General features: G+C 44.1%; 1 protein-coding gene across 1 annotated transcript; it reads left to right on the top strand.

Annotated features, from left to right (window-relative positions):
• Positions 1–225: 225 nt before the first annotated feature.
• On the top strand, positions 226–18,363 carry C1QTNF4 (C1q and TNF related 4). Its single transcript, XM_033928172.1, has 2 exons — positions 226–568; positions 13,894–18,363. Exon 2 carries the CDS (start codon positions 13,899–13,901, stop codon positions 15,015–15,017), a length of 1,119 nt encoding a protein of 372 aa, XP_033784063.1. The 5' UTR covers positions 226–568; positions 13,894–13,898; the 3' UTR covers positions 15,018–18,363.
• Positions 18,364–18,440: the final 77 nt, after the last annotated feature.

The raw sequence follows: 18,440 nt of genomic DNA, 5'->3' as shown, positions 1-18,440 counted from the left end.
ATATTCAGATGTGAAAAAAAAAAATACTTAAAACTCTATTTTTAGACGCTTTTAAATAAATGCTACATTGTTTAAGATGTAACTATTCACTTGTACTTTAAGATATGTGTACAAGTCGTGTTTATAATAGGCAGTTGACAATTTCTTTAAAATAAATAAATAAGTAAACTGTATATATTTAGCTATCGTTATCACACTGAGTGCTAATAGTGAAACTGTCTCTTTAACTAAGGACCGGTCTGGTACTGGAAACAAAGGCTGTGATGCTGATCTCACATCTTGGAAAACCATTCGCATAGTGCCACCAGGTACCTTCGGTGGTCAAAGATCAGGAACTATTGCACTGCAGCAGCCTCAATTCCACGAGCCTGTCGCTCCCCCCGATTTCTCAGTGCTCTCCTCTCCGGATTCCTCCCTCCTTTCCTGCCAAGGGGGGGAAGGCGCTTAGCTCGGGGAACGAGAAACGATCTGAATAACGCCTCCGCCAGTGATTGCAGCAGCCATGGTCCCCCCGGCCGCGGGACTGCAGCAGTGAGCGAGCACGGCGGATCCCAGGTCCCGTCCGGTGGTAGGTTGCAGATTTTCGCTTCCGCATTCTTTCTCTCTCTCTCTTTGCTGGTTGTAACCGCTCCATGTTCTCGGGTGGGTCTGTTGCTCTCGTGTTCTTGGGTTCCACTTCATTGAAATCCTGATTGTCTTCTTACCTATTGCGGAGAACACTTTAGTCCTAGGGGAAAAGGAACCTGGACTTTTGAATCCCCGGACAGACTGTTCTAGAACAGTGGTTCCCAACCCTGTCCTGGAGGACCACCAGGCCAATCGGGGTTTCAGGCTAGCCCTAATGAATATGCATGGAGCAGATTTGCATGCCTGTCACTTCCACTATATGCAAATTTATCTCATGCATATTCATTAGGGCTAGCCTGAAAACCCGATTGGCCTGGTGGTCCTCCAGGACAGGGTTGGGAACCACTGTTATAGAGCATGCCCTGGTCTCCCTCCCCCCCCCCATCATTTTTTCTTTGAAGGAAGCAATGGAACCCCATGCCTGTCTTCCCTCTTGTAGTCTCTCCCTCCTTGTTTCATATTTTTAATGGTATATGGCTGACCACCTTGTTTTAAATTATTTTTTTTTAGCTTAAATAAGCCTTAAATAAACTTGAACCGCAAAGGGCACAAGCAGCCTTTGAAGAGTTTCACCAGAAGCTGGAGTCTGCTTTTTGGTGCAAGTGTTCTGTAGCTGAAGGGAGCTTGTGATGGTGATAGTGTCCTGGTGAGGAGGGTGGCACCCTCCTCCCACTCACACCCAATGCCCTCCTCTCTGCCCCCCCTTCCCCCCCCCCACACACACTCCTTCCACGGAGGCCACACTTGCACCATCCCTTCCTACCCCTGTACCTCTAAATCTTCTCTAGGACCAGCAGCTTCTCTACCTGCTGCTTGCACTGGATTTCCCTCTTTTTTTTCTTTTTTAGTTCAATCTCTATCAAGTTTTAACATCTTACAGAAAAATGCAACACAAATATATTCATATTGTCAACATATATAAACATACATTTTAAAATTCTTAACAAAAAGCATGTCATTATGTAGCCATCACCCCCTCCCTCCCATATGTCTGGAGGGTCAATCATTCCATCACACACATTGTTTAACGAAACCCTCTAGCTAAAGGGCTCCAAACATCCTTAAATGATGCCATATTGCCCAATCTTTCCCTCTGATGTCACTTCCTGGCCCCACAACCTGAAAATAATTTCAAAGGGAGCCAGGCCTGTGCAAGCAACAAGCTAGAGTAGTTGCTCACGCTGGCAAATATTTTAAAGAGGTACAAGGGGTGGAGAAGAGAGGTCATGACGGAGGCATGGGGGGGGGGCAGAGAGGTACTGTCACCCCTACCAAGACAGCACTCAGGACAGTCCATCTCTCCCTTTACTATACCACTGGATGGGGAACCCTTAACCCAGTGGTCTCCAACATCTGGCCCCAGGGTTGCTTGACCCCACCCAAGTCCTTCTTGCCTGCTCAGATAGTGCATTAAATGTCTGGGGGAGAAAAAAAAAAAAAAGATTGCTTTAAGCAGAGCATGGATGAAGGTCAGCATAGGGTAGGTTAGGACCTACTATGCCTGTGCCATATGTACATATGGCCGCAGCACAGGTCAGGATTCATATTTAGATGCACTGCAGTGGTAGGAGAAAGCTAGAGAAACCATGAAACATTTGTGTTCAGAGAATTGTGGAAACTATGCCAGAGTTTTGCTAAAGCCCAGAAGAGCGAGTGCATGCCGAACGCATAATTTTTAATCATGTTGTTAACTAGAATAGCCTTAAACGTGTAAGCTTGAAATCGTTTGGTGGCCCTTGGAGCTTTCTTGTTTTCACATTGTGGCCCTTTGCATGAAAAAAGTTTGGAGACCACTGCCCTAGCCTGTCTTTCAACTGAAGGGAGCCTGCGATGGTGATCCTCCACTGGAACTCTTCCCTTCGGCAGCTCAGACACTTGTTCATGGCTAAGAGATTACAGCGCATAAAAAAGGGCCGTTAGTGTTCAGAAACAGTATTATAAACTGTGCAACTAAAACGCCCAGGAGACTTCAGATACTGTTACTGTAGATGGAAACATGTTTTTCAGGTGGCTTGCAGTAGCATAGCCAGCCAGCTGATCTTGGGTGGGACAGCAGCAGCGGTTCTGCCCAGCCATGGTACCCCTGTGGTATGGCAGTTGCATTCCACCCGTCCCCCCTGCCAGTTCTGCAGATAAACATGATATATATGCATGTATCACACAATCAAAAAAAGTAGTGAAATTCAACGTCGGATCTTAGAGAGGTGGCCCACTGCTGGTGAGTGACATTTTTGTAATTTTTGGGACACATAGAATACAGGAGAGACAAGGCACAGTCCTAGCAATTTAACTTTTTCCCCTCCCCACCTTTATTTATCAACAATTTTATTAAGAACTGAGCAAAGAAAAGACAATAAAGATATAAGAACAATACAATCTTGTCATCATTTGTATAACGTGACCCCTTCTACTCATCCCACCCCTCCATAATGCAACAAGGTTATAGATGATCTCGAATAGTACGACCCAGGAAATACTGAACAAAATACACAGGACCAGCTAGGCATCCCAAGTCAGAGACCTTCCCCCCCCCACCCAAAAAAATAAAAAATAAAAAAGGACCAGCCACGTAGACTGAGCCTACCTGGCTAATACATGGTCATAGACACCAGCTGTCACAGTATCAAACAAAAGAGAAAAGAAAACACCGAGAAAATGACTACACAGACCGAAAGGACCCACAAACACCAGGACCTACCCCTCCCCTCCAGCCTCACTACCCTCTATGTCCCCCCCACAGACACCCCCTACTGTCTCTCAAAGCACTTCGGTACCCGGGAATTGGTTCCTTATTCCCTGGACACTCGAAAGCAAAGCCCTCCCCACCTTTAAATAAAGAGTGAGGAGCACTGCCCTATGAATGTCATCTCTTCCTCCCTCCCCCCCCCCCAAACCAACCATAGATAAAGCGAGCAGGGAGCATTGTCAGTGCAGGAGAATGGTCTCCTTTTTCATCTTCAGCACACATCAAAGAAGCTGATCCTTCCATTAGAGAGAGAGAGCCCTGCAGAGGCTGCACACACAGCACCGGCTGCCTACGTGAAAGCACCGCATAACCAATCCAGCGCCGGACAATAGGAAAAGGTTTGCAACCCCCCCCCCTCCTCCCCTGCTTGCAACTCAGAGAAAAGGGCTTTGACAATAAACAAAGCACATCACAAGACAGCTGAAGAATAAAGCACAAGAGGAGAGCTTGACGGGGAAGGAAAAAAGAGAAGACTATGAGATAGCAACCCTTTGCTCTCGTCTGAGCTTTTCTGTTAGCACTATGATCGGTTCAATGTGTAGAGCAGAATTCTCCAATGGAAGGCCCAGGGGCTAATGGCAGCCCCCAAAGACCTCTAGGGTGGCCCCATTATCTTTCTGTTGTTTTGTTATTTTTTTTTTAAATTTTCTGATACTCTGCTTCTTTACCCTGGCTGAGGGGTAAAAAAAGGGGAAATGGATGAGGGTGGGTGGAATAGCTGCATGCTTAAGAACAGCTATACTGGGTCGGATCAATGATCCATGTAGCTCACTGTTTCCAAATGCCCAGTCCAGGTCACAAGACCCAGCAGAAACCCATATAGTAGCAACATTCCATGCTACCAATCCCAGCACAAGCAGTGGCTTCCCCCATATCTTTTGCAGACTATGGACTTTTCCTCCAGGAACCTGTCCAAAACTTTTTTTAAACCTAGCTACGCTAACTGCTGTAACCACCTCCTCTGGCAATGAGTTCCAGAGCTTAACTATTCTTTGAATAAAATAAATATTTCCTATTTGTTTTAAAAGTATTCCCATGTAATTTCACTGAGTGTCCCCTGGTTTTCATACTTTTAGAAAGGGTGAAAAATGTATTTATTCTTACCCGTTCTACACCACTAAGGATTTTGTACATCTCAATCATATACTCCCTTAACCTTCTATTTTCCAAGCTGGAAACCTCTTTATTCTTTCCTCATACGAGAGGGGTTCCATCCCCTTTATCATTATAGTTGCTCTTCTTTGAACTTTTTCTAATTCCACTATATCGTTTATGAGATATGCTGACCACGGACAAGGGATTCCTCTACGGACAAAAAAAGAATGGATATGGAAATGCTCACAACTTTGAGGATCCCATCGCCCCCACCAACAAAAAAAAAAAAGTTTGGAGGTGGGGTTGGATTCACACACACTAGTCAACGGTGTCGTGGCCCCACTGAAAAGCTATTTGATGGCTCTCCTTCAGCTCGTTAGAATCCAAAACGGCCTCAGCTTAAAAATTAATGAAGACCACTGGTGTAGAGAGAAGAGGTGACATGTTGGAAGTAAAAGGCTGAATGAGGGCCACAGCCCCAATGAAAAACTATAGAAAAGGGATAATGGAGATTCCCTTTGTCTAGGTTATTGCTCGTTATAGATGAAAGGTTTGTGTGTTTTGAGGGTTATTTTTGCAGCCGAGAGTGGCATATATACATATGATTTTATTATATTGCACTTCACTAACCCTCTCTTTTACGAACACATCACACGGGTTTTAGCGCCGGCAGCGGCGGTAACTGCTCCGACGCTCCTAGGAATTCTATGAGCAGTTACCACCGCTGCCGGAGCTAAAACCCACGCGATGCGTTCATAAAAGAGGGGGTAATGCAGTTATTTGTACACTACCTTGGGCTGGGGTAAATTCAATTTTTATCTTCTCCATTCAAGAGCTGCTTCTCATGCGAGAGAACCTTTAGTGTTGAGAACAGTTGCACTGGGTCTTCCTTAGAAATATGTTACATCACATCTCTTGGAGTGGAAGTGGCTTAATAGCAATGGGCTCAAATCCTGAGATGCTTTACAGCAGGGGTAGGGAACTCCAGTCCTTGAGAGCCGTATTCCAGTCGGGTTTTCAGGATTTCCCCAATGAATATGCATTGAAAGCAATGCATGCAAATAGATCTCATGCATATTCATTGGGGAAATCCTGACTGGAATACGGCTCTCGAGAACCGGAGTTCCCTATCCCTGCTTTACAGCCTTGGGTAAATCACTTTCTTTCTTTATCACCTCAGCTGTCCACTTAGATGATTAGCTCTTTCGAGCCAAGACATTTTGTACCGAAATATTGATATTGTACTGTGCTCTGTAGCACTATAAAAAGGATAGTGGTAAGCAGTGGAGCTTTGTATGTGCTCTGTTGTATTAATTTCCAGCTCATGAACTATTTCTCTTGGTTTGAACGTGACTGGAAAATAATTTCTCAGCCTGCTGTATTCCCTAGATCAGTGTTCTTCAACCGCCGGTCCACGGTTCGATCGATGCGGCGTTATCTTCGAGCCAGCTCCCTCTTCCTCACTGATTCAGTGCACAAAGCCACGGGCAGTGGTTCCTACGCGTGTCCTGCGCCTGAACCGGAAGGCTTCTCTCTGACGTGTTGTTAATAAGATTATATTGTGTATCTGTGAAAAATGAATGGAAAAAATAGTGCTACAATTAGTACTATTATGGGGGCGGGGTCTGGGGTGGAGATTGGGTAGAGATGGGCAGGGTCTGGCCCACAACTTAGCCCTGTGTTCTTCAACCGCTGGTCCACGGTGCAATCGATGCGGCGTTATCTTCGAGCCAGCTCCCTCTTCCTAACTGATTCGGTGCACAAAGCCACGGGCAGTGGCTCCTACGGGCATCCTGCGCCTGAACCGGAAGCCTTCTCTCTGGCGTTGCAACGTCAGAGGGAAGGCTTCCAGATGAGGCACGGGACGTGCAAGGTGCAATTAGTACTATTATGGGGGCGGGGTCTGGGGTGGAGATTGGGTAGAGATGGACAGCCCACGACTTAGCCCAGTGTTTTTCAACCGCCGGTCCACAGAATAATTATTTTATTTCTGCCAGTCCATAGCTGTAAAAAGGTTGAAAAACACTGCCCTAGATTGACCCCAGTAATTATAAGCTAGTTAGCAAGTCTGAAAGGTTGCCCTTGCCCTCTCATGACTTACAGTAGCAAATGATCGGTAGCTGATTCATCTCTAAGCAGCATGTGTTCAAGCCTGTCTCTTTGCTTCTTCTGCATCGTTAAATGGCCTGAATGTTTTTAACAGAGCTTTCAAGACAAAACAAAAAAAGAATCCAACAGGTTGGCAGTAAGGAGTCCAACAACAAAACAAAAAGGAATACTTTAAAACGATGTACAAAACACAGGAACTTTATTGGAGTCAATAAAATGTTGGTTGCCAAGGAATGGTTCTCTGTAATAAGAAGACAGGACCCACCCGGTTCGTGTTTTGAAAAACACTTCTTCCTCAGGGGTCGCATATCAAGAACCATATGATGTTGGACAATGGCGCTAGATTCGAGAGAAACAGTGACGTAAAGCTCCTGTTTTGCTGCTACAGTGTGTGAACTGGTTGCAAAAGTAACCGCGGGGAAACTGTCAAGTAAATGGAGAGCTTTCTGCACAACCAAAGCCTTTGGCTCCCTATTAACTGGGCTCTTACAACTCCTTCAATCTTTCCATTCACATGTAAAGGGGAAATATGGGGAGGATAGTCACCTTCTTTCAGCTGTTCTTTTAAGGCAGGGATGTCCAATGTCGGTCCTCGAGGGCCGCAATCCAGTCGGGTTTTCAGGATTTCCCCAATGAATATGCATGAGATCTATTTGCATGCACTGCTTTCAATGCATATTCATTGGGGAAATCCTGAAAACCCGACTGGATTGTGGCCCTCGAGGACCGACATTGGACACCCCTGTTTTAAGGCCTAGCTGTCCTTTTTTCAGCTCCAGTTGCTTACTTTCATCCATCCCTGTTCTGGATCTCATTTAATTTTATTTGGGTTGGCCCCTACGTGTCTGGTCTCTCATAAACTGAACTGTTCTAACAGGCCTACTCGTAGAATTCATATGTTCACTTATCCTACAATAAAGGCCTGTTGATATAAAAGATTCTTGGATAGAACTCATGCTTTCCAGGCAGGTAAATTAAATGAATGGTTGGGTAATATCATTATGCATTGCTCATCCTACTTCAGTTTTAGAAAATTAGTAAAAACAAAATTATTTAATCGATTTGTAAGTTAAGGGTTTACTGTTTTTACTTTCACATTGTACGCACTGATGATTTTATATTGTGTTTTATTCCGATTGTCCAGCACTTCTTGTTGTAAACCGCCTCGAACTATTATGGCTTTGGCAGTATATAAGAATAAAATTATTATTATTCATGCAGCTCCCCCTTCCTCACCATGCTTAACTGAGCTACCCAAGGTCACATGGAGTTGCAGTGGGAATCAAAAACCCCAATTCCCCTGGTTTTCAGCCACTGCTCTTCCATCTTTCCCTAGGTACAGGAAGAGTCCCGTTGGACTGGAAAATGGCCAACGTCATTCCACTCCACAAAAAGGGATGCAAGACGGAGGCTGCGAATTACAGACTAGTGAGTCTCACATCGTAGTGAGTAAACTTATGGAAACACTAATCAAATGCCAATTAGATGCAATCCTGAACGAGGAGAATCTACGAGATCCCCATCAACATGGTTTTACGAAGGGAAGGTCCTGCCAATCAAATCTGATCAGCTTCTTCAACTGGGTAACAAGAAAGCTGGATATAGGGGAGTCCCTGGACGTCGTGTACTTGGACTTCAGCAAAGCGTTTGATAGCGTCCCACATCGCAGGTTATTGAGCAAGATGAGTTTGATGGGATTAGGTGAAACATTAACTGCATGGGTTAAGGACTGGCTTGGGGGTAGACTTCAGATGGTAGTGGTAAACGGTACCCTCTCTGATATGACGGAGGTGATCAGCGGAGTACCGCAAGGCTCGGTCTAGGCCCGATCCTATTTAACATCTTCGTAAGAGACTTGGCTAAAGGGCTTCGAGGTAAAATTACATTATTCGCCGATCACGCCAAACTATGCAGCATAGTAGACAAAAGCACAGTGCCCGACAAAAGCTCAATGCCTGACAGTATGATGCAGGACCTACTCCTGCTGGAGCATTGGTCAAATACTTGCCAAAAAATGCAAGGTCATGCACCTTGGTGGCAAAAATCCATGCAGGACTTGCACCCTAAATGGTGAGATCCTAACAAGGACTGTAGCAGAACGTGACTTGGGGGTGATCATTAGCGAAGACATGAAGACTGCCTATCAAGTGGAGAAAGCTTCATCCAAGGCCAGACAAATCATGGGTTGTATCCGTAGAAGCTTCGTCAGCCATAAGCCCAAGGTCATAATGCCGTTGTACAGCTCCATGGCGAGACCCCATCTGGAATATTGTGTACAATTCTTGAGGCCACATTATCAAAAAGACGTGCTGAGAATTGACTTATTTCAGCGAATGGCCACCAGGATGGTCTCAGGACTCAAGGATCTCCCGTATGAGGAACGGCTGGGTAAGTTGCAGCTATACTCACTCGAGGAACACAGAGAGAGGGGAGACATGATAGAGACGTTCAAATATGTCACGGGCCGTATCGAGGTGGAAGAAAATCTCTTTTTTCTTAAAGGACCCACGGCAACAAGAGGGCATCCGTTGAAAATCAGGGAAATTTCATGGCGACACCAGAAAATATTTCTTCACCGAAAGGGTGGTTGATCGCTGGAATAATCTTCCACTACAGGTAATTGAGGCCAGCAGCGTGCCAGATTTTAAGAAAAGATGGGATTGGCATGTGGGATCTCTTCATCAAGGAAGTTAGGGGGTGGGTCATTAGTGTGAGCAGACTAGATGGGCCGTGGCCCTTTTCTGCCATCATTTTCGATGTTTCTAACCATTAGGCTACTCCTCTCCCCTCCCCAAAATACTCACAATTACTTTTTTACCGTCTCCATTGTCTTTGGCTGCTCACATCTCCAGCTATAACCATGCAGTCTGGTTAATCCCAAGCTTGTCAGAAATCCTCCATGAGAAGAGCATTAACGTAAGGGACCCATATAGCAGGAAGTTCCTGAGAGCTGCCATGTACACAGTGCATCCTCCAAGCCCTGCAGAACAGTTGGAACAAGCCATGACCAAGTCACTGGTGTACCATAATAGAGACCCCCTTATTTGGAAAATAATGCAGGTTTAAATTAATATACAGGCAGTCCCCGAGTTACAGATACCCAACTTAAGTATGACTCATACTTAAGAATGCGGTTGTGGCTTCATTTGATTTCACTGAGCAGTATTTCCAGTGGCATAGACTCCTACACTTCAGGAATGATGCATGGCCAAATTAAGAGTAGTGTGTGGTTGTTCATGCTGTACTTTAGCGGGAACACCAGTAGGGACAATTGGTCCTTTTGTCAGCTGGGAGCAGAGGTAAGCGGCAAGAATCTTAAAATCTACAAGTTCTGACTTACATACAAATCCGACTTAAGAACAGCTTTAAAAACATAACTCATTTTTAACCCAGGGACTGCCTGTACTGCAGGTGCTTAACATGTGTGGAACTAGCTTTTAATCTGTAAAATTATTTTAAATTAATATCCAGGATGAAAGTTCATAGAGGGGCTTATATCTCATTGTCAAGTACATTGAAAATTGTTAAGAACTTTATTTTAATTAACTCCACTGGCTTTTTTGGGGGGTTTTTTTTTTGCAATAGATTAATGTAACTGTTACAACTCTGTTAATAGTATCTCTAACAAGTGAATGCTTATAGTGTGGGCATGAGATGGCATGCTTAAAGGACACTATATCTATCTATTCATTTGTATTTGTTGGCTAGCTAAAACATGAAAGCAATAAATCTCTCTCTTGTCCTCCCTTGGTCCCCAGAGTGAGGTGGAGACTGTAATTTTGTAGATTGTGACACTTAAGGCCCAATAAGAAAGGTCTTGTAATTCAAGAGATTAGCTACTTACAAAGGCATGGAAGCTTTAAAGATAGGAGTGGCATTCCCTAATGACACTGAGAATCTTATCATTAAGAACAATACATAGCAATGGAGAAATGAGATTCATTAATAGTAGGTCAAAGACCCAATGCCTGTCCCCAAGGGCACTACCCTTAAATGGGGACTCTACAACCACTTCTGGGGCCAGATGTTGATTTCAGGGTGAGGCTAGAATTGAAGAGAGGCAATCAAAGCTGATTTAACTTGGCCTTGATGCAAAAACCTATCTTCAGGATTGGTGGTCTGGTTCCTGCTCCTCTGAGGTAGCATTCCCACCCACCCACCCACAGTAAAACACCCCAGAATCAGGTTTGTGACTACTGCATGGAGCATTGCTGTCTTTGGCTGTGCCTCTCTGTGAAGCAGTCACACTTTCATGCCAAACATGTTTCTCAGTTAGATCTCTTTCTCGACTGCTTTTTGGAGTTGCACCCGCCACCTAATTAGAAGAAACCTCAGGAAAGAGCTAAAAACATGAGTTCCTGCTATAGTCAAAGAAAGATATAAGGAGCCCTGCTGGGGAAAGTCAGACAGGGTCATAAATGATCAAGAGCTAAGATGGAGACAAGGGTCAGTAATTAATTACCGAGCCCAGCGGGATGACAATGTATTGCACTCGTGAACAACGTTTCTTAATCCACACCAGGGATGTTGTTGCTGTGGCAACTCGGCAGTCCCGAAAGGTATAAGAAACACTCTTGAATTCTCTCGTTGAATTTCAGGGGAACCTTAAAAAAAAAAAAAATCAAAAAAGGAACAGACCTTTCACCATCAAAGTCTAGTTTAAAATTTAAATGTAAGAACGTTCCTTTCAGTGGAGAAGGATACCGAGCAGGAAGTGGTAAAGCAACAAGTTTCGCCAACATTTCCAGCTAGTGAAGGGAAAGGAAGATAAAGGAGATGTAGAGGGCGATTGTAACAAGCAATTGATTAGAAGAAAAGAGCTTTGTAAAACAAATTCAATCGAACAGGATACAGTTCTGAGGGTCTCTTATTTTTTTCAGTTTGGATTTTGCTCATGCTTTCTTGCAGTACTAGCTGAAGGTCAGTTGCCTTCAAGTACACGCGTTATTTCCCTGTCCTCAACACTTTCGTTTTCTATCCGAGACGAAGGAGAGTTAAGCGTTTGCCTAGGATCACAGGGAGCAGCAGCAGGATTTGAACTCCGCTAAAGTTTAGCATGTGCTAAAGGAACTAGTATGTTAGAAGCCGATCATCCTATAATATACTTATGGTTCATGTGGCACTTAATACACAGTAAAGACTATTAGCATGTGCTAAGTTTTAATGCAAAGGGCCCTAATGTTTCTTCCTTGCACACCTCCCACGCAAGTTAAATATGTGCAGTCTCTTTCTGATTGTAGAGGCTTGCACTTTCACATCAACAGCGGCAAGAGCCTGCTGTAGGTCCCATGATGACATTTTAGGGTTTTTGGAGACTTCTTTTAGCATCTTGCGGTCTACTCTGGGGGTCAACTTGCTTGGATGGCCAGACCTGGGCATGTTAGCAGTTGTTTGGAAAGCCTTCCACTTGTACACTATTTTCCAGACCATGGAATGGCTAATGTCAAATTCTTCTGAGATCTTTTTAAATCCTTTACCAGACTTATAAGCCGATACAATCTTCTTTCTGAAGGCCTCAGACAGCTCTTTTGATCTCACCATGGTGTTCACTCTCACTGCAGCAGTCATGAGCACACCAAACTAAATGTCTGAGGTTTAAGTAGGGCAAACCTCCTTCAAAATGATGAGTAACGATGTTCTAATCAGGTGCACCTATGGTGATACACCTGTGTGTGATTTGAGCCACTTTAAGTGGGAGGATATGTGGGGGTGTCCTAATTTATTTTTCAGTTAAGAATACACATTTTTGTGGATATCTTTTGTTTCATGAGTAAATTAAGGAAAATTGTTGTGGGTTTTTAAAAAAAAAATTTATATAAAAATTGTTGTTGTTTACCTGCAATTAGATCACTTTCTTTTCCAGAGCTTAAAAAAAAAAGATTTGACATCAATATGTGAACATTTCTTAAGAAAGAATTCAATATTTCATGGGGTGTCCTAATTTTTTCACATGATTTTGTATCCATTGGAGGCACTTCCAAAGATTTGGCTTATACAAAATTTATTGTTATTTAATTTGCATTAATGGTACATTGTGAGATTAGTTTTATAAAACATGTGCATGTATTACAAATGTTCCCCTACTCAAACCTACACCATCAGGAACATGTAGGAGCAGATCAGGTAAATTTCCATACATGTACTTTTTATCTGTGTATGTGGACTCACTATTTTATGAAAGCCCTTCTCTGTGTGTCTGAAACAGGCTTTACATATGGGGAAAAAAGCTTGATAACATTACTTCCTTTCTGCTGAAAAGGGGAGTCATATTTGTAAAGCTGGTGCTAGCTTAAGCAGGGGTTGGAGGTAGGAAAAAGGAGCATCCATCGGAAGGAAACTAGGAGGGTGACAAACGGGGCTTTTCCAGCTGAAACTAAATCTTCAGATAAAATTTGCTGCACAGTGTCAGATGAAACCAAGGAAGCATGCCCCTCTCCTCTAACCAAACGTAGAAGACATCTCCCCAGCTTCCCCAGCCACGTGCTCCCCTCAACAGAAAACCTCCTTCTGACCAAAAGCACCACCCTCCCACCATTCATAGGCTCTTCTTCAGCCTACCTTAGAAGCCCTGGTGATCTAGAGACCTTACTCAGGACAGGAACTATCCTTGGTTGCTCCTGTCCATGCCAGCTCCACATTCAAAATGGCTGTCAGGACCTACCATGGCAGTTTTATGAGACTGGCGCAAGTGGTCACAGCAGCCATTTTGAGTATGGAACTGACTGGCCTCTAGTAGGGACAATAAAAAATAAAAGCAAGTAGGCACCCCTTTCAGCAGCTTGGGACCCTAAGCAAATGCTCAGTCTGATGATTGAATCTAATGCAAGCTTTACATTTGTTAGATTTCTGTTCCCAGGTCATCCTTTTGCAGCATCTCCAAGTTGCTTTAGTCCACTTCCTCCAGCAACACTCCAACAGTTCATAGTATTAACTGCTGAAAAAGTATCTTTGTGTACCAAAAGGGCCATGTGAGAGGAAAGTAATTCCTGCAAGCAACAGGATGAATATGGAGTACTATAAGTACAACTGAACAAAAATGTTAAACCTAGTTAGAATAGGCAGATGCAGAATAATCATGTATGTTCCTTTGCAGTTGTTAATAAAGATAATTTGAAAAAAAAAAGAATAGGCAGATGCAGAATAATCATGGATGTTCCTTTGCAGTTGTTAATAAAGATAATTAAAAAAAAAAAAAAAAAGAATAGGCAGATGCATGAAGAAGTGAAAAGGTGGCAGTCAGATCCTAGGCAGTAGCAAAGATTTATATTTGACTCCACAGTCATAAGCATCATTCCTTTCCCAATCCTTCTTTTCAGATACAATGATGTCCCTGAACGTTCCACTCTTGGCTGGATTCCTCTATCAGCTGGTATCTAGCAGCCAACCTCCTGATGCAAGCAGCGAGTTTCGCTCAGCGTTTTCCGTGGCCAGGACCAGCAGCATGGAAGGCAGCACCGAGATGGTCATCACATTCGATAAGGTGTACGTCAACATTGGCAACGATTTTGAGCCCCAGGCTGGGTTGTTCCGTTGTCGAATTCCAGGAGCGTACTACTTCTCATTTACTATTGGGAAACACCCTAAGAAAAATCTATCTGTTATGCTAATGAAGAACAAGAATGAAGTGCAGGTGATTGTATACGACGAGCACCAATGCAGTGAAAGGAAGGTAGCAAGCCAGAGTGCCATGCTGCAGCTGGATTACGGGGACACCATCTGGCTGCGTTTACACGGGGACTCAAAATATGCTCTTTACAGCAATGTGGGCCAATACACCACATTCAATGGTTATCTTGTTTATCCAGACACAATGCCCTATTTTCAGAGTATCGCCAATAGCAGCATAGGCCCGCATGTTATTTCCAAGGACAGAGCGGTAGAAGAAGAGAGACAACTAGCCTCTGAACAACCAATCACAGAAACAGATCCAAGGTCCGCTTTTTCTGTAGCCCGCACAGAGAGTCTTTTGGGCAGCAACAAAGAGAAAGTGCACCACCAGCCCATCACCTTTGACACCGAGTTTGTAAACATTGGAAAGGACTTCAATCTGTCCAGTGGCACGTTCCACTGTCGAGTAGCAGGTGCATATTACTTTTCTTTCACGGTTGGAAAGATGCCCTACAAGACCATTTCTGTGAAACTCATGAAAAATCACAACGAGGTTCAGGCCATGATCTATGATGACAGTCACTCCAAGAGGCGAGAGATGCAAAGTCAGAGCGTGATGCTGTTTCTACAGGAAAGAGATTCGGTTTGGCTCTATAGCTACCAACACGAAGGCTATGGAGCCTACAGCAATCATGGAAAGTACATTACATTCACTGGATTCCTGGTCTATCCTCAGGCCAAGCCAGAACAGCAGCCCAGCTTGGAAATCCAGGAACCTATCAGACATAAAATCAGCAGCAAAACAAGCAACAGCAAACTGCAAAATCCGTGAAATGGAGTCATTCTGAGCAGTTTGAAGAGACCTCTTTTGGCAATTTACATCACCATACTGGAGTGCATGTTTTATCTGTTTATTCTCATCCCTGCACGATTGTGTACCGATCATAATAGTCCTCATTCTGTAACTTGTACTGAAGTGGGGTTGTGGGAATTGGTAGGGATGGGGATAGCTATGGAATAGAGATGATAGCTGTAGGACAGGGGCACTTGTAAACATAGGATGGTGCCCTGTGCATATGAAGATATGATACAAGTTGTAGTGAGGGGGATAATGTGTGATGGGGATAACTGGGAGGTGTGGTGTGGGATGGTAAAGTGGGATTTATTATACAACAGTTTAATTTTAATTTAAGAATTATTTTCTGGAGATTGAATTGGAAGGGGTTTTGAACTCTGTAGGGTAACTAGAGAGTTGCACAGGGACAGAAATCAAACTTGTCCTTGCTAAATTCAGTTCCATCCCCATAAGTAATCTATTCATCCTCACCCATCCCCATAACCTTCAGAAGTAGTTATTTCATTTAATTATGCTATTGAAGCATGTTAGAGGTTCTGTTAGAGACCTATTTACAAAGTATGTAATCTTCCCAATTAACATTTCTGAATAAGCAAAGGCGCTTTATTAATGAAAGATTAGGTTCTTACCTCAGCACCTTCTCACCGCAGCCACCACTTTGACCACCTTTTCCATACGGTCAACAGGAGAGACCATAAAGATCTCTGCACGAGGATGGTGGAACTCCCAATTTGTAGCTGTCCCGAAGAACCTCCAAGACCCAACAGTCCAAGGAGATGGCCTGTCATTCTACCAGGAAGGCCGAGAGCTGCCCCCCCCTCCCCAATCTGCAGAAGAGCAGACACAGGCCTGGTGTCAGAATTGCTTCTTGAAGGCCACCATCGGATGGCTCGCAGATGCTGGCTAGAGTCAAGAACTCCTGAACTGCGGCCTAGAAGATTGGGAAGGGTGCGTACCCGAAAAGCCCCCATAGAACGGACATGACCACTGTTGGGATCGAAAGATAAGGTCATCCAGGTCTTTGCTGAACAAAAACTGCCCTCGAAAGGGCAACTTGCTCAGGGTCACTTTGGAGGACTAGTCTCTGGACCATTGCCATAACATAAGAACATAAGAAATGTCTCCGCTGGGTCAGACCCGAGGTCCATCGTGCCCAGCAGTCCGCACACGCAGCAGCCCAACAGGTCCAGGACCTGTGCAGTAATCCTCTATCTATACCCCTCTATCCCCTTTTCCAGCAGGAAATTGTCCAATCCTTTCTTGAACCCCCAGTACCGTACTTTGCCCTATTACACCCTCTGGAAGCGCATTCCAGGTGTCCACCACAGAAACAGAATAGGCTAACAGCTTGCTAAATACCTTGAAGATGGTTTCTAGAGCCAAGGGGTGAAAATGGATGGTCAAAGAACTTTTTTCAATACCTTTAAATCCTTAACGCAGAGCTCAATAGAGCTTCTATTTTTAAAGGAGTAAACCTTCACATAAAGACTTTTTACTGGAATATATCCAATGTATTCTCCCCAAACACTTATCCAAACAGAGGATCTACAAGGGGTAACTACAAGGGGCCAAATCATAGAACCTCCTATAATTTATAGATTATTCCAGGTTTAAATCACATACACCTGTCCCTCTTCCCCTCCCTTATATCTTATGAAATGCAAAAAATATGTGCCTTCCAACAAACAGTGTGAAGATTAACCATGTCTCTACTCTTCGCACTTTTTTCCCCAGGCTAGCAATTTCTGGATTTTAGGGTGGGGGTAGGACTAGGGCTCCCAAACTGCCCAAAATCCACTTTTGGAGACCTCCAAAAATCTCTTACACAGCCTGTCAGCTCAGTACTTACTGTGCCACATGGTGCTGAAAGACTGCAGGAAAGGTAGTTCAAACAGCCTACAGGGAGATCCTCTGTTTCAACAAGTCTGTGCTCTGGACTCTGATTCTACTGACTCCCCCCCCCCCCCTTCCAGGCTGAAACCAACGGCCGGAGACCTGAAAAGCAAATATATGGAGGGACGCAGTCAGCTCCGATCCCACTCCCACACAGCCTGCACCCACCCACTAGCGGACAAAATTGGGATGAGCTAGCTCCCAAGGGACTGATCCCTGAGCCCAAGAACGAAGAAGCAGGCTGTTCAGGGGGTGTACTGTCAGGCAGTCGACCGTCCCAGCAAGCAGACTTCCCAAAAGTCTGTGAACTCTCACAGGCAACACTGAAACACTGTGGCAAATGCCGCAAAAGAGCCCCAAAAAATAAATAAAATACTGATATTAAAGAAAAATAAACACGAGCAGAAAAGACATGTTCTGGCTTATCGGTTAAAGCCGATTCTCTGCATTAACATGTCTAATAATGCTCCCTCTCTCCCCACTGTACAGCATCTCTATCTCTCTCTTCCCTTCTTCCCATTTTGAACAATTTTCCCTTTTGCTTCCTTTCCTCATATGCATCATTTCTCTTTCTCTCCCTCGCTCCTCTCTATGTCCCAAAAGTTCTCCTTTCTCCTCTTCCCTTCCCCCATGCAGCATTTCTCACTCCCTCCCACAGCCAAAAATTCTCCCTCTCTCTAACCAACATCTGTCTTCAAAGACCGCAGGCAGATGTTCCTACATGCTGCCCGTGGCCTTTTGAAGATAGATGCCAGTTAAGGGAAGAACAGCAAAGTGAAGCTGTGAATTATTTAAGAGAGGAGGAGGCAGTACTTGGACGTCTTGAAGGACCATGAACAAGTACTGTAAATTCCTGCAAGAACCATACAGGAACTACTTCCATCCCCCCAGGATTCCCGCAACCTTGAAGGGATCTCTGCCAACCCCATTCCCGTGCAGCTCTCTAGTAACAAACTAAATAAACCTAGAACTGTTTAAAACCCCCAGTGTTCCAGAGGAATTCTAATCTGGATGTCAACTCTTGCACAGAGAAGTGATCATTCAAAGGAGAACGTAATAAAGGTTAACATAAACAACATCCTCCTGAGCTACTTCGTGTCAAATCCTCTAGCATCGTATACTAAAAAGAAAACCTAGATATTTGTTAGTAAAATAAGGAGAGAAATCTCTCTCTCTCTCACTGGATCCTACTCCCTCCTCTTCCAGAATTAGTTGCGGAGCTGGGCTGAGGAGTTTGTGAATGCGCCGGATAGCTTTTTAGGGTGACTGAGGCTGAATGGTTGCATGCAGGTTGCTAGAGATGTGTACATGTAAGATGAAATGTTAACTTTCTCTATTTGTAACAGGGAATCAGAGCAAGTTATAAAGTTGTGAGCTAATCTTGTGTAAAATGAGGGACAGCAAAGCTTCACCTAACCATAATCTCCATTCTGCACTGCAGTGCTCTGACAAAGAATGCCAAGAATATTCTATTTCCATTTGTTGGTAAACTGCTTCACAATTATA

The sequence above is a fragment of the Geotrypetes seraphini genome, chromosome 19, assembly GCF_902459505.1.
Source record: "Geotrypetes seraphini chromosome 19, aGeoSer1.1, whole genome shotgun sequence".
Classification (NCBI taxonomy): domain Eukaryota; kingdom Metazoa; phylum Chordata; class Amphibia; order Gymnophiona; family Dermophiidae; genus Geotrypetes; species Geotrypetes seraphini.
The sequence above is the reverse complement of the archived record's forward strand: the minus strand, read 5'-3'. Positions and strand labels throughout refer to the sequence as shown.

Coding starts and splice junctions, on each gene's coding strand:
- C1QTNF4 (XM_033928172.1), top strand. CDS start 13,899: ATGATGTCCCTGAACGTTCCACTCTTGGCTGGATTCCTCTATCAGCTG.